This window comes from Trichogramma pretiosum, unplaced genomic scaffold (genome assembly GCF_000599845.2).
Source record: "Trichogramma pretiosum strain Unisexual culture from Peru unplaced genomic scaffold, Tpre_2.0 scaffold92, whole genome shotgun sequence".
In the NCBI taxonomy this organism is placed as follows: Eukaryota; Metazoa; Arthropoda; class Insecta; order Hymenoptera; family Trichogrammatidae; genus Trichogramma; species Trichogramma pretiosum.
In genome coordinates, this window is record NW_019641705.1 from 243,695 (window position 1) to 260,886 (window position 17,192).

Consider the following 17,192-nt stretch of genomic DNA (forward strand, 5'->3'; position numbering starts at 1 on the left):
TGGCATTATGCGCTTCATGAAGGCTTGAATGGAGTGGCGTCTTCTTCCAGCCGCATCGTCCGGTCATCCCCTTTTGTCCATTTCTTCGTCTCTCAGTCTTATGACAACTGAGTGGGCGAAGGAAGCAACCGCGAGCCAGTTCGGCTAGCTCGCGAGCATGAGCCTGGTGGTGTTTCCCGGCGTTATGACCTCGTGGAGCAGAGTCTGTAGTCTCGCTCTTTCTTCGCTGAACCTCGGGCAGTAATAGAATACGTGCTCCGCGTTCTCGATGGATGAGGGGCAAACCGGGCATTGCGCGCTTTGATTGTGGTCGTAGCGTCGGCTATGGTGTTTAAAGAAGCCATGCCCGGTCAAGAGTTGCGTGAGGTGGTAGTTCAACTCTCCGTGCCTCCTCTCGACCCACACTCTGATGTTTGGGATCAGTCGGTGCGTCCATCGGGCCTTCGTCGACCGGTCCCATGCTTCCTGTCACTTGCTTAGCGTTGCAAAGCGTTCCTCGTCCTTCGCGTCCTCTCGGCAGCGGCCGTAGAGCCGCGCTCGCTCGTCCGCGAGAAGGGCCAGCGGTAATATGCCGGCAAGGACATAAGTGGCCTCATAAGAGACATGCGGTCGGCCTCCGATCACACGCAGGCAGGCTCGTCGGTGGGCTGACTCCGCCTGGCGAATGTAGGCTCGTTTTTTGCGGCTGTGCTCCAAATGGGGGCTCCATACAGGAGTATGGAGTCAACGACGTGGGCATACAGCTTACGCCGGCTACTTCTGGGCCCGCCAGAGTTGGGCATGATCTTCGTAAGGGCACCGATCACACAGGCTGCCTTCGCACTGACTGTTCGAAGGTGGTGGTCGAACTTCAGCTTGGCGTCAATGTGCAGGCCCAGGTAGCGGATGGAGGGGGACGAGCGTATGCTGTGGTCGTCTACCGTGATGGTGATGGTTTCCAATTTCTTCCTGCTGGTGATGAGCAGAGCCTCCGTCTTGTGGTCAGTTGTTTGTGAGTTGAGAGCTTGGAGCGCGCCTCGCATCTGTAGAATGGCAGCGTTCAGATCGTGTTCGATTTGCCGTAGATGCTTGGCAACAGCCACCACTGCGATGTCGTCCGCGAAGCCGACGATATGAACATCGCCCTCGAAGTTGAGGCGCAGGATAGCGTCATACATGACGATCCACAGGATCGAGCCCAAGACTGACCCCTGTGGGACACCTGCTGTGACTTCGCAGGACTCTGGACTATCGTCCGAGGTGAAGTCGAGCACTCTTGCTGAGAAGTAGCTGGAAATTATTCTCAGCAAGTAATCGGGTACGAACAAACGGAGTAGAGTGACGAGGATGTTGTCCCATCGGGCCGAATTGAACGCATTCCTCACGTTGAGTATCACTACGGCGCAGTACTTCTTGGTGCCGCGGTACCATCTCTTGCCGGCGATGGCCTCACAGGGGGTGGAAATGACGTCTTCGATGGTATCTATCGTTGATCGCCCTTTCCGGAAGCCATACTATCGCTCCGAGAGGCCTCCGGGTCCCTCTGTGAAAGCCTCCAGCCGGTCGCTTATATGATTCTCTCGAGAATCTTGCCCACCGTGTCTAACATACACAGCGGACGATACGCCCATAGGAAAAAATCGTGAAATTCCTGCAAGAATTTTTGCAGGAATGCGGGATTTCTGCAGAAATTCTTGCAGGAATTTCACGATTTTTTCCTATGGACGAGGACGGCTCGTCGGGAGGTTTGCCTGGCTTTGGGAACAGGACGAGTCCAGAACTCTGACGCTTCCAGCTAGACGGGAAAACGCCGGTCTCCAGACACGTCGTGTACACCCGCAGGAAGAAGTCAGGGCGTACGGCAATAGCGAGCTTGAGCGCCGAGTTGGGTACGCCATCCGGGCCGGGTGCCGAGCGATCCTTGATCCTCGACTGAGATCCCCTGAGTTTCTCTAAGGTGACGGCTGGGATAAGCTCTCCCACCCGTCGCGGCAGCTGCAAGGCGGGCCCGCTCGGCACTCGCGGAAACCGAGCCACCACTGCGCTGCGCACCAAGTGAGAGGAGCTAGGCTGCTTGGTCTGAGGGGATCGCAGGCGGGACATAGCAATCCTGTATGGTTTGCCCCAGATGTCGCTGTCGACCTCGTCGCATAGCTGTCTCCAGCACCGCCGCTTGCTGGTCTTGATCGCCACGTGCAGCAGACGTCTTGCGGAGGTGTAGTTTGCACTTTGGGCTTCCTCGTCCTGCCGGCCACACGATCTCTGGAAGAGTCTACGAACTCGCAAACAAGAGCGTCAGCGATCTCCGCCGTCCACCAGTACACCGGCTCGCGACGGCGACGTGGGTTTGCCTTGGATATGGAGGCATCGCATGCGCCGGTGATGACATCCATGAGGCTCGACGCCATATCCTCCGCGGTCCCGCGAGCGACCGATGCTCCGGACACGACGGCAGAGAAACGGTCTGCATCGAGTGCGCGGGCGTTCCACCTGCAGCTCTGGCGCGTCAAGGGCCTGGTCGAAGTCCCGGCGTCCTCGATCTCGAAGACGATGGTCTGGTGGTCGCTGTGTGTGTACGCGAGGCGTAAGTGACTAGCAAACGAACGTCAGGTCGACAACCGAGCTGCCCTGTCTGCCGTTGAAGGTTGGTACGTCGCCGGCGTTAAGCAGCACTGCATCGAGGAGAGCGAGCGAGTCAAGCAGGATTGGCGACTGCGGTCTCGTCGCCCTACATCCCCACTCCGTCGACAATTCGTTAAAGTCCCCTGCAATGACAAGGGGCCTCATCGGTGATGTTCGCAATGAGGGCGGAAAATTCTATCTCAGAGAGTCTTGGCAGAGCGTAGACGCTGAAAAAAAAAATTCCGCCGATTGGGGCTCACGAGAATTAGGGGTGCACTCTCGCCGGGCGCTCCTGCACCAGGAGTCCTCCTTGCACCCAGATAGCTGCTTGGCCGTTGGCATTGGCGAGCCATGTGTTGGGTGGAGCAAGGTTCTTGTATTGCTCACACAGGATGGCCACGTCGATGCGCAGCTTGCTGTTGGTATCGCAGAGCAGGTCCTGGGCAGTCTCGCAGTGATTGAGATTGAGCTGGAGGATTCTCATCATCGGCGCGCTTGGGTGATCTTCCGTGCAAGAGGGCAGCTGGAGCTTGTGGACGCGTGACGGTGGTTGTCAGCTCCTCGTTCTTGGCAGAGAACGCACGGTGGTTGGCCTTTGCAGTCCTTAGCTTTATGACCCTTCTGGCCGCATCGATAGCAGAGCTCCGTGCGGTCGGGACCCTTGCAGCGAGCGGCCATATGACCAGGACTCCAGCAGCGGTAGCAGCGCGGTGTGTGTATGTGTGTGTGTGTGTGTGTGTGTGTGTGTACATGGTCAAATTTCGAGCGGCCAGGACCCCCGCAAATTGTTCATAGGACCTCCAGGAGTGAAAAAAACGCGTGAACATGAAATTTGAAAATACTTAATTTTTTTTGGGGCTCTTTTGTGTTTTAGACGCCGAAAAGTCATCTTTTCACGCAAATACGACTTATTACTCGATTTCCAAGTCGTTGAAAAAGTATCAAGACTCATCTGAAAAATTTACTTAATTTTATTTTATTTAACTGACTACTGTATTCGATAGGAAATTTCCTCAACTTTTTGATGGTACTATTCGATTTTCCGAAATATCCAATTTTCACCGCGAAAATCGCCATCAAACATTGAGAGCTAAATATGTCGAAAAATTCAGTATGGAAAAAGTGAAATTTTTGGATAATTGTTGATTTTTCCTTGTGAAAATGAGATTTTTTGGAAAATCTAACTGCACCATGAGAAAGCTAAGGAAATTTCCTATCGAAAACATATCTTCATTTACTTTTTCAGTCTAATTACGAGTGAATTTTGATTGTAGCGAACCGTGCAACGCTAAAAATCTTAAGACCGCTCTGAAAAAGGAAAACGGAGAACAGGGCAGTCAAAATACGCTTGCATAGGATTGTAATTCGGCTCACTTATTGTAAGACGCCACTTTGCTATATTATCTTCATAAGAAAGAAAATTTAGATTAGTGACCTATTGGAATTAGCGTTATGATAATCCGATTACATCGACACGAAATAGCTGATTTTTTACTGCTATTATCAGTCGATTTTTAAGTGTCAAAATTTTTCGTAAAGTTCAATGTGCAAGCGTTTGTTTAATTTTCAATAAAATGTTTAAGTGGAAATTGTTAATGACATCTAGATAATGACAATACATCATGCAAGTTTAGCCGTGGGATTACGCTAGGAGATCACAAAAATGAATTAGTATTTTATTTTTTTCATTGTATGCAGATTAAGGGCATATTGTTCCAATCGGGGTGGCGTCTTCCCCGCATGATTGGGGAAAACGCCACTTTAAAACCAAGTTGTTAAATTTGTTATAACTATTAAAATAACAATATAAAGTGATAATTTTGTTTTTCTTATAATACATGAACGGGTTTTTTACAGTCCTCAATGCTTAAGATTTGATTTCATACATTCATTACTTTTTTATTCCTATTTTTTCCTTAGCTATGGCGTATTCCTCCGCTTTACCTTATACATATTTTTTTCATACTTTCAGCCCTTTTACATTTTACTTTAAGGTTTTGGCATCTTCAGGTTATAGCCCTTTCGGATTGGTAATTAAATGCCCCAATCTATGTTTAGCTTGTGGCTAATTAAATACTTACATTATAAACGATAAGTGACAAGAATAACATAAAACACATTGAAATAGATTATTCATGTCTGCCACCAGACAATAAATCGATACCAAATTGGGCTGAGTTGAGTCAATGTCAATTTCATCACTCTTTTATATTAAATATTAAATATTGAACATTGATTTTTCTTCAATGCTGCAATTCTTATGACTAATAACGAAAATATATAACTATTACAGATAATCAAATTACTTGAAAAAACAAGATCGATGCTATTGGTGATTTGACGTGTTTTAAGCCTTTTTTGACGTTTTCTGTACATTTTTCGACACACTTTGATGTCATTAGATCGATATTCTTAAAAACCCATTATAACAAGTTAGCAAAAAGTAGTTGACATTCTGAGGAATCTTTTTAAATAATTTTAGAAATGAAAGTCCGAATCGGGTTCAATTATATTTTGAGTTTTCTGATTTTTTCCACCTATTTCAATCGTACATTTTCAATTTATCTTTGCAAGACATTGCCGATGTCACAAAAAAATACAAATTAAATAAACAAAATATTTACAATATTTATAATGACAGCTCTACAAAAATTATAGAAATATAACAATAAATTTCACATATTATCAGAGCGATACAATAATATTCAAACAAGCGATTTTAAGTATTTATAAGATAATAATAAATAAATTCATAGGATAATAATAAACGTAATAGCTTTAAATGAGAAATTAAAGTACATTAATTAATATGATAGATGATTTACAATCGTATTTCAATTCGACACATCGGTAATCATATGAAGTTGCACCATGAAATATTCACAACTCTAAACACCAACAATCAGTACAAACTGCAAACACTATAATTTAAGCTCAAGAAAATAGTTTCATTATTTACAGGTAGATGAATAGCATTCAAAATTGTACAATATTTTATTTTAATTTGAGAATTTTAGTTCCTTAAATTTTGCAAATTCAAAAAATACAGTACACTTGCTATATATGGAATAAAAATAGCCAATACAATAATATGAGTTGAAAATAAAACTTGTATAGGCTCTCCCCTAACTGAAGATTGAGTTTACTTTACAATTATTTATACAATCTTGCTGAGGTCACTTTCGGTGCAAATATAGATTTTTAGAGCATTTGCATCCTTGCTAACAAAACTCTTGTCGTTTTGTACCCATATTTGGGAGTAATTTGATTGTCTAGCTAGCTCCCTTACTTGGAGTTTTAATCCATGTACATAGTGAGACTCCATTGCGCGAAGATTAATTGACGTGTCTGATTGATTGCTTTCAAAAAGTTTCGCATAATTTAATTTACTATCTTGTTTATTTGTCTGAATTACCATATCTCTCAGAGCAAAGCGTGGTTTTTTCATTTACATTTGCCTGGCTTTTTTGGCTTTGGTAAAGGGCCGAGATTTTACGATGTCACTTTTTAGAAAGTTTAGTTTCGATCGTTCAAGGACTTTATTGATGATCTGACGTGATTCTCTCATTGAATTTGGTGAAGTGGCACAGATTTTCAACTCCGTTCTCACAGATGTGCTTGGAGTGCATAGATTTTAAACTCTCTACTTAACGATGGAGTAAAAGAGTGTCCTCTTTTAATTCCTAGGTTTGCCGACTTTGCTTCGTAATTGCGTTTTTCATGCACTTTAGCTCCGAACTCTCTCAAGTATCAACAACAATTAAATGAAAATATCTTCTAAATATTGAAAATTCATTTTATTAAAAGCTCAAGAAACAAGCCAAACTGTAGGACACTAAAACTTTCCAAGTGTAAGTATAATTATTTACAAGTAGTAGCAAAAAAAATTAAAATTTCTCGATGGAAGAAAAACTTTCAAGAGAGAATAAAAATATAAGTTAATACTATCATATTAAATGTAATAAAACGTAAAAAAATTTTTAAATTACTAACGATTTTGGGCGGCAAATGCATTAAATTTTTTGAGGTTTTTATACGTTCTTACTTATTATTTTATGCCCGCATACGATCGCATCGACTGCAGCAAGTGATTGTCATGAAAAATTGTTTTGAATAAATTAAAATAGATTCATAAAAAATATGTAGATTAAACCAATTTAATCACCTCAGTGCTCTTCAGTACGTCTATGATGATGTTACAATGCTCTCTGCTGCATTAAACTGAGAAAAAACGATCATCATTCTGCACATTTACAATTAAATGTTATGCATAAATATATTGTGAAGTGGCTATTCAAGAGAAATTTTTACGCGGAATTTTTCATACCCTAATACGAAAATGATAATTTTTCAGGTAAAGTTAGGGTTCTATAGGGATTTTTAGAGTTTCGTTGGCAAAAATAAAAACTTTTGTGGAAGAATTTCCCCCGAATAGACGAATTCAAAATAGTAATAATTTCAATTTTTCACGACGATTACTTACTGCGTTTGATAAGACAAACTCATAAGTACATTTTTAGAATAATTAATTGATCATTACAGAATTGTAGGTTTTTTCCCATTTTTTAATTTTTCCATGTTATTTGAATCAGCTTGCATCATAAGGGTTTTTCATTGCTTCAATGAACGGTAAACAAACATAATAAATTGTAATATAAAAAGTAAAGATTTGTAGAAGCACGAATCACATGTCCTATGTTATTAGTAATTTTAAATTTTCTAACATCTTTTTTCTTTTTTTATGACAGTTCACGACATTTTAATGTACTTTATCTAAAAAAAATCCCGCTAGGGTTATCTATAAAATTTAACCTCGTATAATTGACAGAATTTGCGGAGCAGTGGTGCATTCTATGTGCACCATTTTTGTTAGATTTTTTCAGACGAAATTCTAAGTTCTAGAGCCTAAATAGTATATTTTGCACCTATGTAGCGAAAAAAGGAAGTCTCAGATCACGTGATTATCAATCTCGGCTTCGCCTCGGATGATAAATTACACGTGCTCTGAAATTTTCCAGTTTTTCACTCCCTAGGTGCAAAATATACTATTTTTGTGAATCCCACAGCCTAAAGTAACATTTTCATTTCGCTCAGCGGGAGTAAAATGTTACTTTAGGTTGGGGTAGCACAAAAAACCATATTTTAAACTAAAAAACCGCTGCTGTTCGCAAAGAGCTTCCTCGTGAACGATGATATATATTATATATTATCACATATGTAAACTGAGAAACCCTTTTGATAAATTAATTATAAATCTTCAATTTAAGGAGGATGTAGCGATGCAAGGTGGTTCTGTATTAGAACGCTATATGCGCAAGGCTATATACGTTACGCAGCGCACAGCATTAGCATGGCAGAGCATAGGTGAAATGGGTTGGACTCTTAATATCTTTTTTATTTGCCTGGAAACACCCATTTATAATTATATCATTCGAAAGCTAATGAATTTTTCTGTAACATATCTTAATTTCAATAACTTCTAAAGTGATTTGAGCTCACAGTATACTAAAAACTACCACTTCCCAATTGATTCAATGTTAAATGGCCAAAACTTTGAATTTCATTATTTCCCAAATTTACATGGAAACCCCAAATTTTTTTTACCAAAAATCTTGTAATTTCATGAACTATCATTGGTTAAAATTTCACTTCGATCTAAAGTTTTTTTCATTTTCGCTACAGCTTCCTTAAGCTACTAAAAAAATTGTGCTCAGATACATTGCATTCTGAGTCTTTGCTCACATTTAGACAAAAAGCCAAAAACGCCAACATACTTTCAGAAATTTGTAGATAATTCAATGTAGTTTCCAAATGTGTAAACCAAATTTTTCTATAATGTCTGGTTAAAAATCTTATTATACCAATTATTGTTCACATTATCAATATAAACGAGGAGTCGCAGTTAATCTGATACTTAATTTTAGGTTTTTTTTTACCGAAAGGTCCGTTGAACAAAACGAGACTACTTAGAACTAAATTGATTCATGAAATGACTTAGAATCACGTAACATGCACTTTGATGTGTCAAATGCTTACTGTAGAAGGTCTAGTTTTTATGAATATAACTGATTAAAGTACTTGCTAAAGAAGTAATAGAAATGGTTGTTATGCCTGATCTTTAAAAAAAACTTTTCTTTGCATTTTTATCTAAATGGTGTAGATACCTATGAAGATTTTCCAATTGTATCACCCCTTTTAGCCTTTAAAAAATTATTACAATGTTATGTAATTTGAAAATAAATTATTCAGATTTTGCTAAATATAACTTATTTATATCTTACTCATTATATTTTTTACTGCTCTTATGATTATCTGAAATTTCTTGACAACTGAGAATTTTATAGCGTTATGTTCTACATGTTAAATTTTATAATTTTTAGGTTGACGACTCTATACACGTAATTTCGATGGAGGAGCCTTCTTCGGGTGCCAGACAAAAACCTCCAGATTATGAAGCTGTTGCAGATCCTCCACCTAGCTATGATGATGCAATAAAACTTAACCCTGCTCAGTTGGCTCAGCAGAATCATCGAAACAGTATCGGTGCGATCTCGGCCATATCAACTGAGCTTTCCATACCTGGCACTGTTTTGCAAATAGATCCACCAACCCACACGCCACCCCCTCCTTATGCCAGGTACTTTTAAACCCAATTGAATTTTACTTCAGAGGTTCGAAATACGTCTTAAGCGTAATCTAAATGACTTGAAAATATTCAACATATTTTGATATCAATTTGAAGACTTTAGATTAGTTTTCTATGGAAATAATGAGCTACTGAAAGCCCTGGTTCCGACCATTCAAGGGTTCATTGTACTATTGCCTTTTGATATATTTGTCAGCAGTAAAAAATAAACTCTACTAAAATGAATACAATAAATAAAAGTCCTCAAAAAATAGAAGTTTTCAATCTTTAAAAGAGCAGTGCATTGATTCTGATATCAAACTTTTGGGTGCATCCATACATTTTTCATATCTTTAAACACTTTATTTGAGTTACGTTACTAGACTAAAAAAAAAATAAATAAAACAATTTGTCGTACAGCTCTTTTTCTAAACATTTTCAACTAATTCATGGCCATCTACAATTATTTTTTCAGATGAAATGATTCTGCAAAACAACGGTGGTCGACGCAAATAAGAAATTCCTAAATAAAAAAAGAGAGCAAAATCTAATCTTTTAACGAAGACAAGTGATCAAGTCTCAGTAGCGCTGATGAAAGTGTAAAAAAAGACTTTATGGCAATGCGATGTTGAATCTTGCAAATGCGCACAACTGTCATACAAAAGCGATAACATGAGCAAAAGTTGATCGGAAAAAATCATTTGTAGTATATGATTAGCTTACGGTACAAATGAAACAAATAAACACCTTTTCGATGGTCTTGCAATTTTATAGATACAACAACAAATCTAAACAGTAATAGCATTGACAATTGATATTCGTTAATCAAATGTATATAATAAAAGTGAAGTAAAAGTTTATATGTAAAGTATAAACTCCTACTGTAAAGTTCTTACTTAGTTACTAGGAAATGAGTCAATGTAGGTGAATGATTGTGAAATCGGAAATTATGTGAAGCTGACGTGTATTAACTGATGTATATATACACACATTTTTGAATGTATATTAATGCAGTAAAATATTTGAGATATAATATAATTTAAATGCATGTAAGAACAAAGTAAGGAAACACCACGCTTTTCTTTAATATTTGAATTGAAAATGAAAATCTTACGAAAACCACAGTCATTTGTCAGTTTATTGACTGCATGGAAGATTTTTTCCTTGTAAATATGTACTATATTAAAAAAATGTGGTCTATAGTACGAGTGAATTATTTATTGATTCTGGAGTTTCTAGTCAAAAAACAATAGTCGTAGTTATAAATATTCATAAATTTATAAATACTTACTGAGATTTATGTACGCAATTGTTGCAATCCATTCATATAATATTCAAAAAGTGAAAGTTCATTGGCAAATGGATAAAATTTCGATAAGATAAAAATGAAGGCCTTTACGGATCCTATCATAAAAAGTATATTTATGGTATATTTTTGGTTAGTTTTAAATGTAAAAGAAAGTTGTCAAATTACTGTTTATATTATAAAAACTAATAGAACCAGGTATTGATATAACTCGAGGGTGCGACGTTGTAAGTTCGATCAAGGCTGATAATAAAATAATTTACTTACAATTTTCTTAATGATAAATAGTGAAAAAATTTATAAAATGGGCAACAAATACAGACGAGTGTCACTCATGCAATGACCAAGACCATATATGATATGATTTAAAATAGGTGAATAAATATTGATTAAATAAACTATGTCTACATTGAGAGATTAATTGTTGTATAGAGTCATTGCACAACATTTTACCGTATTCTACTGAAAATATACTATGCCGTTTTTTTTTTTTTTTTTTTTTTTTTTTTTTTTTTTTTTTTTTTTTTTTTTTTTTTTTTTTTTTTTTTTTTTTTTTTTTTTTTTTTTTTTTTTTTTTTTTTTTTTTTTTTTTTTTTTTTTTTTTTTTTTTTTTTTTTTTTTTTTTTTTTTTTTTTTTTTTTTTTTTTTTTTTTTTTTTTTTTTTTTTTTTTTTTTTTTTTTTTTTTTTTTTTTTTTTTTTTTTTTTTTTTTTTTTTTTTTTTTTTTTTTTTTTTTTTTTTTTTTTTTTTTTTTTTTTTTTTTTTTTTTTTTTTTTTTTTTTTTTTTTTTTTTTTTTTTTTTTTTTTTTTTGTAAAAAAACACGAATACTCCTTATTTTTAGAACATGACTTATATTATTCGTAAACTGTTGAAACGCCATTATCGCCATGTCCATATTCTGCTCCGATAGCTAGACTTAGATATTTACTGCGTCATTTTTGTACTAATCGATATTCTAAACGCTTTTCTTTGCAAAATGCTACAAGATTGGTATTTGATTCCATGACTGTGCTGACTCAATTAACATTGAATCTTGTTTACATGTTGATAAAAAATTATTTGAAAAGTTCATCTTATTTTAGAAATATGCCCTATATTCTTTTGAGACTAGAAAATTTGACCACCGCTTATTTTTGGCGTACGGCATATTTTCGGTAGAACACGGTAGGTTTTTCCTTTCGGTATTTTTTTCTATAATGAAGTTCGAACTTATTTCATTTATTAATGGCTATAGAGAGTTGCAAGGATCTTTTACATCGTCGGTATGAAAGTTATAAAATCATATGGAAGATCTAAAGCTAACTACTGCTGTAACGAGTTTTGTTAAAAAAACATATCTGCATCAGTTGATGATACTGTTTTTTCCTACAATAGCTTAAAATTAATGGAAAAGTTGCGTATTTTAGATAAGAGTGGGAAAAAACATATTGCTTTTTTGGTTTATGCAATATGTTATTAGGGTTATTATTTATGTTATAAAGTTTTGATTGAACTACTTTGGAAAAATGGACACTATTGATTTTTTACGTTTATGCAAACTAAAACTCAAAAATAACCCATTTTGAGAACTATAGTTTTAGTAGGCAAAAATGTGTAAAAATACTCAATGCCTCCTAGCAGCAAAATGCCAGTTTAATTTCCATTCGGCACAATGATACTTCGGCACCCCCTATGATAAAAAAAATTAAAATCGTAGCTTGGCTATAATGCACTTTACAGAGATAATTTAAACTGCTCAAGCTTTCAACTTCAAAGATTTAAATTCGCACTTCTATAAAGAATAATTTTTTGTGTTGAGAGTGCACAATACAATTTTTCTTAAAGAGTAATCTGAATGAATTACTATTTTGCCTACTTAGCATTTTTCAAAAAAGAGAAATCTGTGTTAGCTACATTTTAAAAAAGTTTAATGATTACAGATTACTTTTTTTCATTAAGGCTCTTAATCGGAACGAATTTTATGACAAAATTTCTCACAGACAACCCTTCAGATGCGTGAATTTAACTCCAGAGTTTGGAAAGTATGCAATTTTAAAATGCCTTTGAAAATACAATGTTTCGCTGAGTTTCAATTTTTCATAATACGGGGTGCCCGAAGTAGCATCTTGCAGAACCGAATACCGAAATAGCATCTTGTTGAACGGAGCATTGAAGTAGCATTATGTTGAATGAAAATAAAACTGCTCAGTTCGGTGAACTGGCATCTTACTGCCAGGAGGTATCGATGTACGTGATTCGACGGTAAAATATTGGCATACATCACGTATGTATCATGTACAGAGTATTTTCCATTTGAAATTGAAAACTGGACTAATTTTTAAAAATTTATTGCAACTTTATTTCTTTGATATAATTAATTATAATAACAGTAAAAAGTTTATCTCGTGAAAAAATGTTTATGTTCTAAGAGTATTATCAAAGCATCCTACTTTCTATATTTAAAAGAAACGAAATGATTCTGGGAAGCTTTTTATTAAATAAAACAATTACGAATACTGAATATGAAAAAAAGGTTAAATTTGATCCCAAAGCCGGGCTAAATTGATCATTTTCAAACAAAGATTTCCACTAAATTTTTTCTATAAAGTTGAGTATTTTTTTTCTGTTTTTTTATAGATCTACCTATAGCTTTTGAGAAAAATACTTGAACGCAAATCTGAGAAAACAAGTTATTAAAAAAATTCTAATTTTGTCCTGGCTTCGGTATCTCCTTAAAAAAAAGATTATCTACGAAATAGTCTTCTCAATTTTTATTGAAACATCTTCCACAAGGCATCACGTGGGTACAACTGTAAAAACAGAAGTCATATCCAGTTTTTATTGTGATATATAAAATGATATGTCTCGTACACTTAAACGCAATAACTGTAATAAAAATATCAAACGATTCATTTTGTAGTAATGAAGATTAACCATTAGTCTTGATTAATTAATGAAAGGAAAAAAATAGTCAAGAAAAAACAAAATGATTTGTGTCGAACTGTTGACAGAATATTGAAGCATATACTTTATATTAAAATATTCCTGACAACTTTGAAAATATCAACACAATACTGCGCAATTCGTATTCATTCGATTTTTATAAATGTTAATTTTTTCATTTCTGTAATGAATTATAAGTTTAAATAAATTTCAACCTGAGAAATATTTTTGGTAGAAATAAAAAAGTTTTCTTTAATAAAATGATATTTTTCTGTACAAAACCCCATCTAAAGAAAAGTACAGGTAATCATTATCGGTATATACGCTTTATTCAATCAGAGTAACATTTATACTTATGACTTAAAGCATATTGCTGAACTTATGCCTCTTAGAACTTTATCAACCTCAACAGTAATGATAATATATAATTAGAATGTTTTTTAATCATAATTAATATGATAGCAACGAAATAAATAATAATGAGTTACCCGAAAAATGATTAAGTAAGTTTCAAAAACTATGTTTCATGAAAATCCAGCAACAAATGGTCTGCAGTCGTGGCTACACATACCAAAGCAATTTTAACTCGATTATATCTGCTTAATGAACATTTTAAGCTCGACTTTGGTGTGAGAAGCGCTCCATCGAAAAATTGATTTACACTCGTATACATATAACTCGTATATAATGATGAAAATAAAATAAAACAATTTATGTATAGTTATAATAATGTAAATGCGTTTTGCTATTTAATACAATTCTGTTTGTTTAGCTATCGACGTAAAATGATCGCTAAACGCTATATGCACAATGCTTGAAATATTTTTCTTATTACACCGTAAATGGACTTTTTACGCACGATTCGATTGTTGCTGGATCAATACAGACAAACAGACAGACAGATATATAAATAGTTATGAACGGTGTGTCATTGTATTTGAGAGAAATAGTATACATCGGGTATAAATATGCTATTTTTGATTAAGTTGTTTACACACATCTCATGAAAACATGGTTATTTTCTCTCTCTCTTTTTCTTCTATTAATTCTTTTCATTCTTAAATATTTATTTTATGTATCAGTCCTGTCGCTTCATATATATAATATACATGTATAATTTATAGCATCATCATGATTATACTCACAATCAGTTTTAATTGATCTTTCATTTCCAGCACTCTTATTTTTTTATTTTTTCATTTATTTAGTATGTACATTTATATTATCACGTTCTAATTGTATAGCAGTCGTAAAAATGTTAGAATTAGTTATATATTTTGGTTTAATATTCTCGAAATTTCTTATTAATGAATTAATTCATTATTAAAAAAACTATAATTCTGCTCGTGAGCGATTGATTTTTTACTTAAACGACCATACGTATGCATCTTTTTTCACTGAATTATAAATATGACGAGAATGTTTTTAAATCATATGTTGCACAAGAAGCATCGTGATGGAAAGTGTTATTTCTCAGATTTGGCCACGGAGTTCGTGGATCCTATGGCATTGCAAGCTTGCCTTCATAAAAGGAGAGTCTTTTTATGCATATTTTTGAGAGTATATAGCAAATTCAACATACTGCATATTTGCCATACGTATAATGCCAATGATGCAAAAAAGAATCCACCAGATTAATGTCAATACTGAATAAGTAAGAAGTTTAATATCTTGTATGTGTATGCAAACTTAGATTAGACTGAAAGATATGCGAAGTTTTGTTTAAACTCGCGAAATTTATGTCTTGTTGATATAGTTCAATGAAATTTCGCACGCAATGTCTTCATCTTAGACATTTATTCGTGAGATCACCTTTTTGGCATCATAGTGCACAAATTTAACTTGGCATTTGCTGTGTACAAATCACATTCAAAATAAGTATGTGAATTATTTTATTTTAATCTTTTCTATTATACCACTTAATTTGATTTTATTTATTTAATACTTCTTACGTGTATTGGGCGGTCTTCATCTATACTTTGCATCCACGGATTCCAGCTAGATTGTTTTTAACAAGTTGACCATTTTTTACCCGAGTAAACTTATAACAAGTACACAAAATATGTAATTAAATATTTCATTCATTCATTTTTATATTTGAGGTTTTTAGTTTGAAAACTAATAGGCAATTTTGGAAAATTTTCGTTTGGTGAATATTTAGTTTTGAATAATGATTATGATAAAAAATAAGTACACTAAAAGTACTTCAATGAATAAATAGTAAAACATGGGCTACATCACGATCACAATTATAGTCCAAACAGTAAAAATGAAACTAAGTAAATACTCTTCAAGAGTACTCTGAAAAATTAGAAATCCCAAAATTTCATCCCTCTTGGTCCAACCCTCATGGATCTACTGAAACTAAGAGTTGGGTTTTAATTTTTAAAATATAATTCTACTTATCTAGCATGATTACGAAATAGTACTTGACGATACAAGGGTTATAAGTGACACTTTGTAGCACGGCGTAGTTAAAGTGTCCCCTACGGTCCGAGTATCGTACCCAATTTTATAAAACTGATCTACGTTCAAATTTTTGTCCCCTTTTCCGAGTTATAAGCCGCACTTTCTGTTACCGCGGAGTGAGATTAGCACACGAGCGGAGCGAGTGTGATACGAACGACGCGCTGCCGTAAAGTGCGTCTTATGCCACCGAAAAGAGTGTCAAAAATGTGAGCTATTAAAATATTTTAATAATGACCTTTCATGTAAAATTTGACGAGGAAAACGAATTTATAATTAAAAATAATATTCATAACCTTGAACCTTTAAATCCTTGAAATATTGGAGCATATTTCTTCATAGCACTGCGTGTCTCAAGTTCACATTTGTGGCACGCTTTTCGGTAGCATAAGTCGCACTTTACGGCACCGCGTCGTTCGGATCGCTGCATTCGGACGCTTACTTTGCCGTGCCATAAAGTGCTACTTATACCATCGTATACTATTAAAAACTAAAATACAATTTGTTCTAAAATGTTGTGACGAGAATACCAAAGACACCTTTGAAAGATGATAAAACATGATTTTTTCCCTAACTATTCATGTTTTTTCGTCCATTAAATGCTGTTAAATTGTGTCTATTGGTCTGTCCCTGACCAAATTTTAGGGAAAGTTGTATTTGGATTTCAAAAAGAATATATAATTACAGTATTGTCTTATTGGAAGTATATAAACAACTTTATTTTTAGATTTTATGCTATTTTTACATTTCCAAGGTGTTAAGAGGTTATAATATGATTTTTGGCAATAAATTTAACTTCTTCCTCCAATTTTACATCAATTATCATTATTCCAATATCTATTCAAAGCCCTCCCATGAAAGTAAAATAAAATAAATAGAACGAAAATGCAATTTTGAACATCTGTAGATTCATGAGGAATACACATAGGGGGATTCAAATATTCAGGGTTTTCATTTTTCATTGTACTCTTTATGGATACATACGTAGTTTCGATTTTTATTTTTATCAAAACCCGTTAATTATGGTTCAACCCACATGTTTTGGGTCAGATTTTAAATTTTTCAAATAAATTTGTGCAGAGTTTTCAGAAAATGAAAAATTAAATTACATAATTTTTACACACATACAATTTTTATGAAGAAATAACGCTCTTTTCTCAAAAACATTCAATTTATAGAAAAAATTGCGTCATTTTTATGGTGAAATCCTGGACTGATCATTAGAAACGTCATTATTTTTCGTTCCAATATGTAACTCACCAAATTACCTTT

General features: G+C 34.9%; 1 protein-coding gene across 4 annotated transcripts in view; it reads left to right on the top strand.

Annotated features, from left to right (window-relative positions):
* The window catches only part of LOC106659620, a 43,963-nt gene extending 32,950 nt beyond the window's left edge, over positions 1–11,013 (top strand). For all 4 annotated transcript variants that reach the window (XM_014382258.2, XM_023462927.1, XM_014382268.2 and 1 more), the window contains 2 exons: positions 8,982–9,238; positions 9,702–11,013. In XM_014382258.2, coding sequence (XP_014237744.1) covers positions 8,982–9,238; positions 9,702–9,705 — 261 coding nt within the window. In that variant the 3' untranslated portion in view covers positions 9,706–11,013. The remainder of the gene's footprint in view (positions 1–8,981; positions 9,239–9,701) is intronic.
* Positions 11,014–17,192: the final 6,179 nt, after the last annotated feature.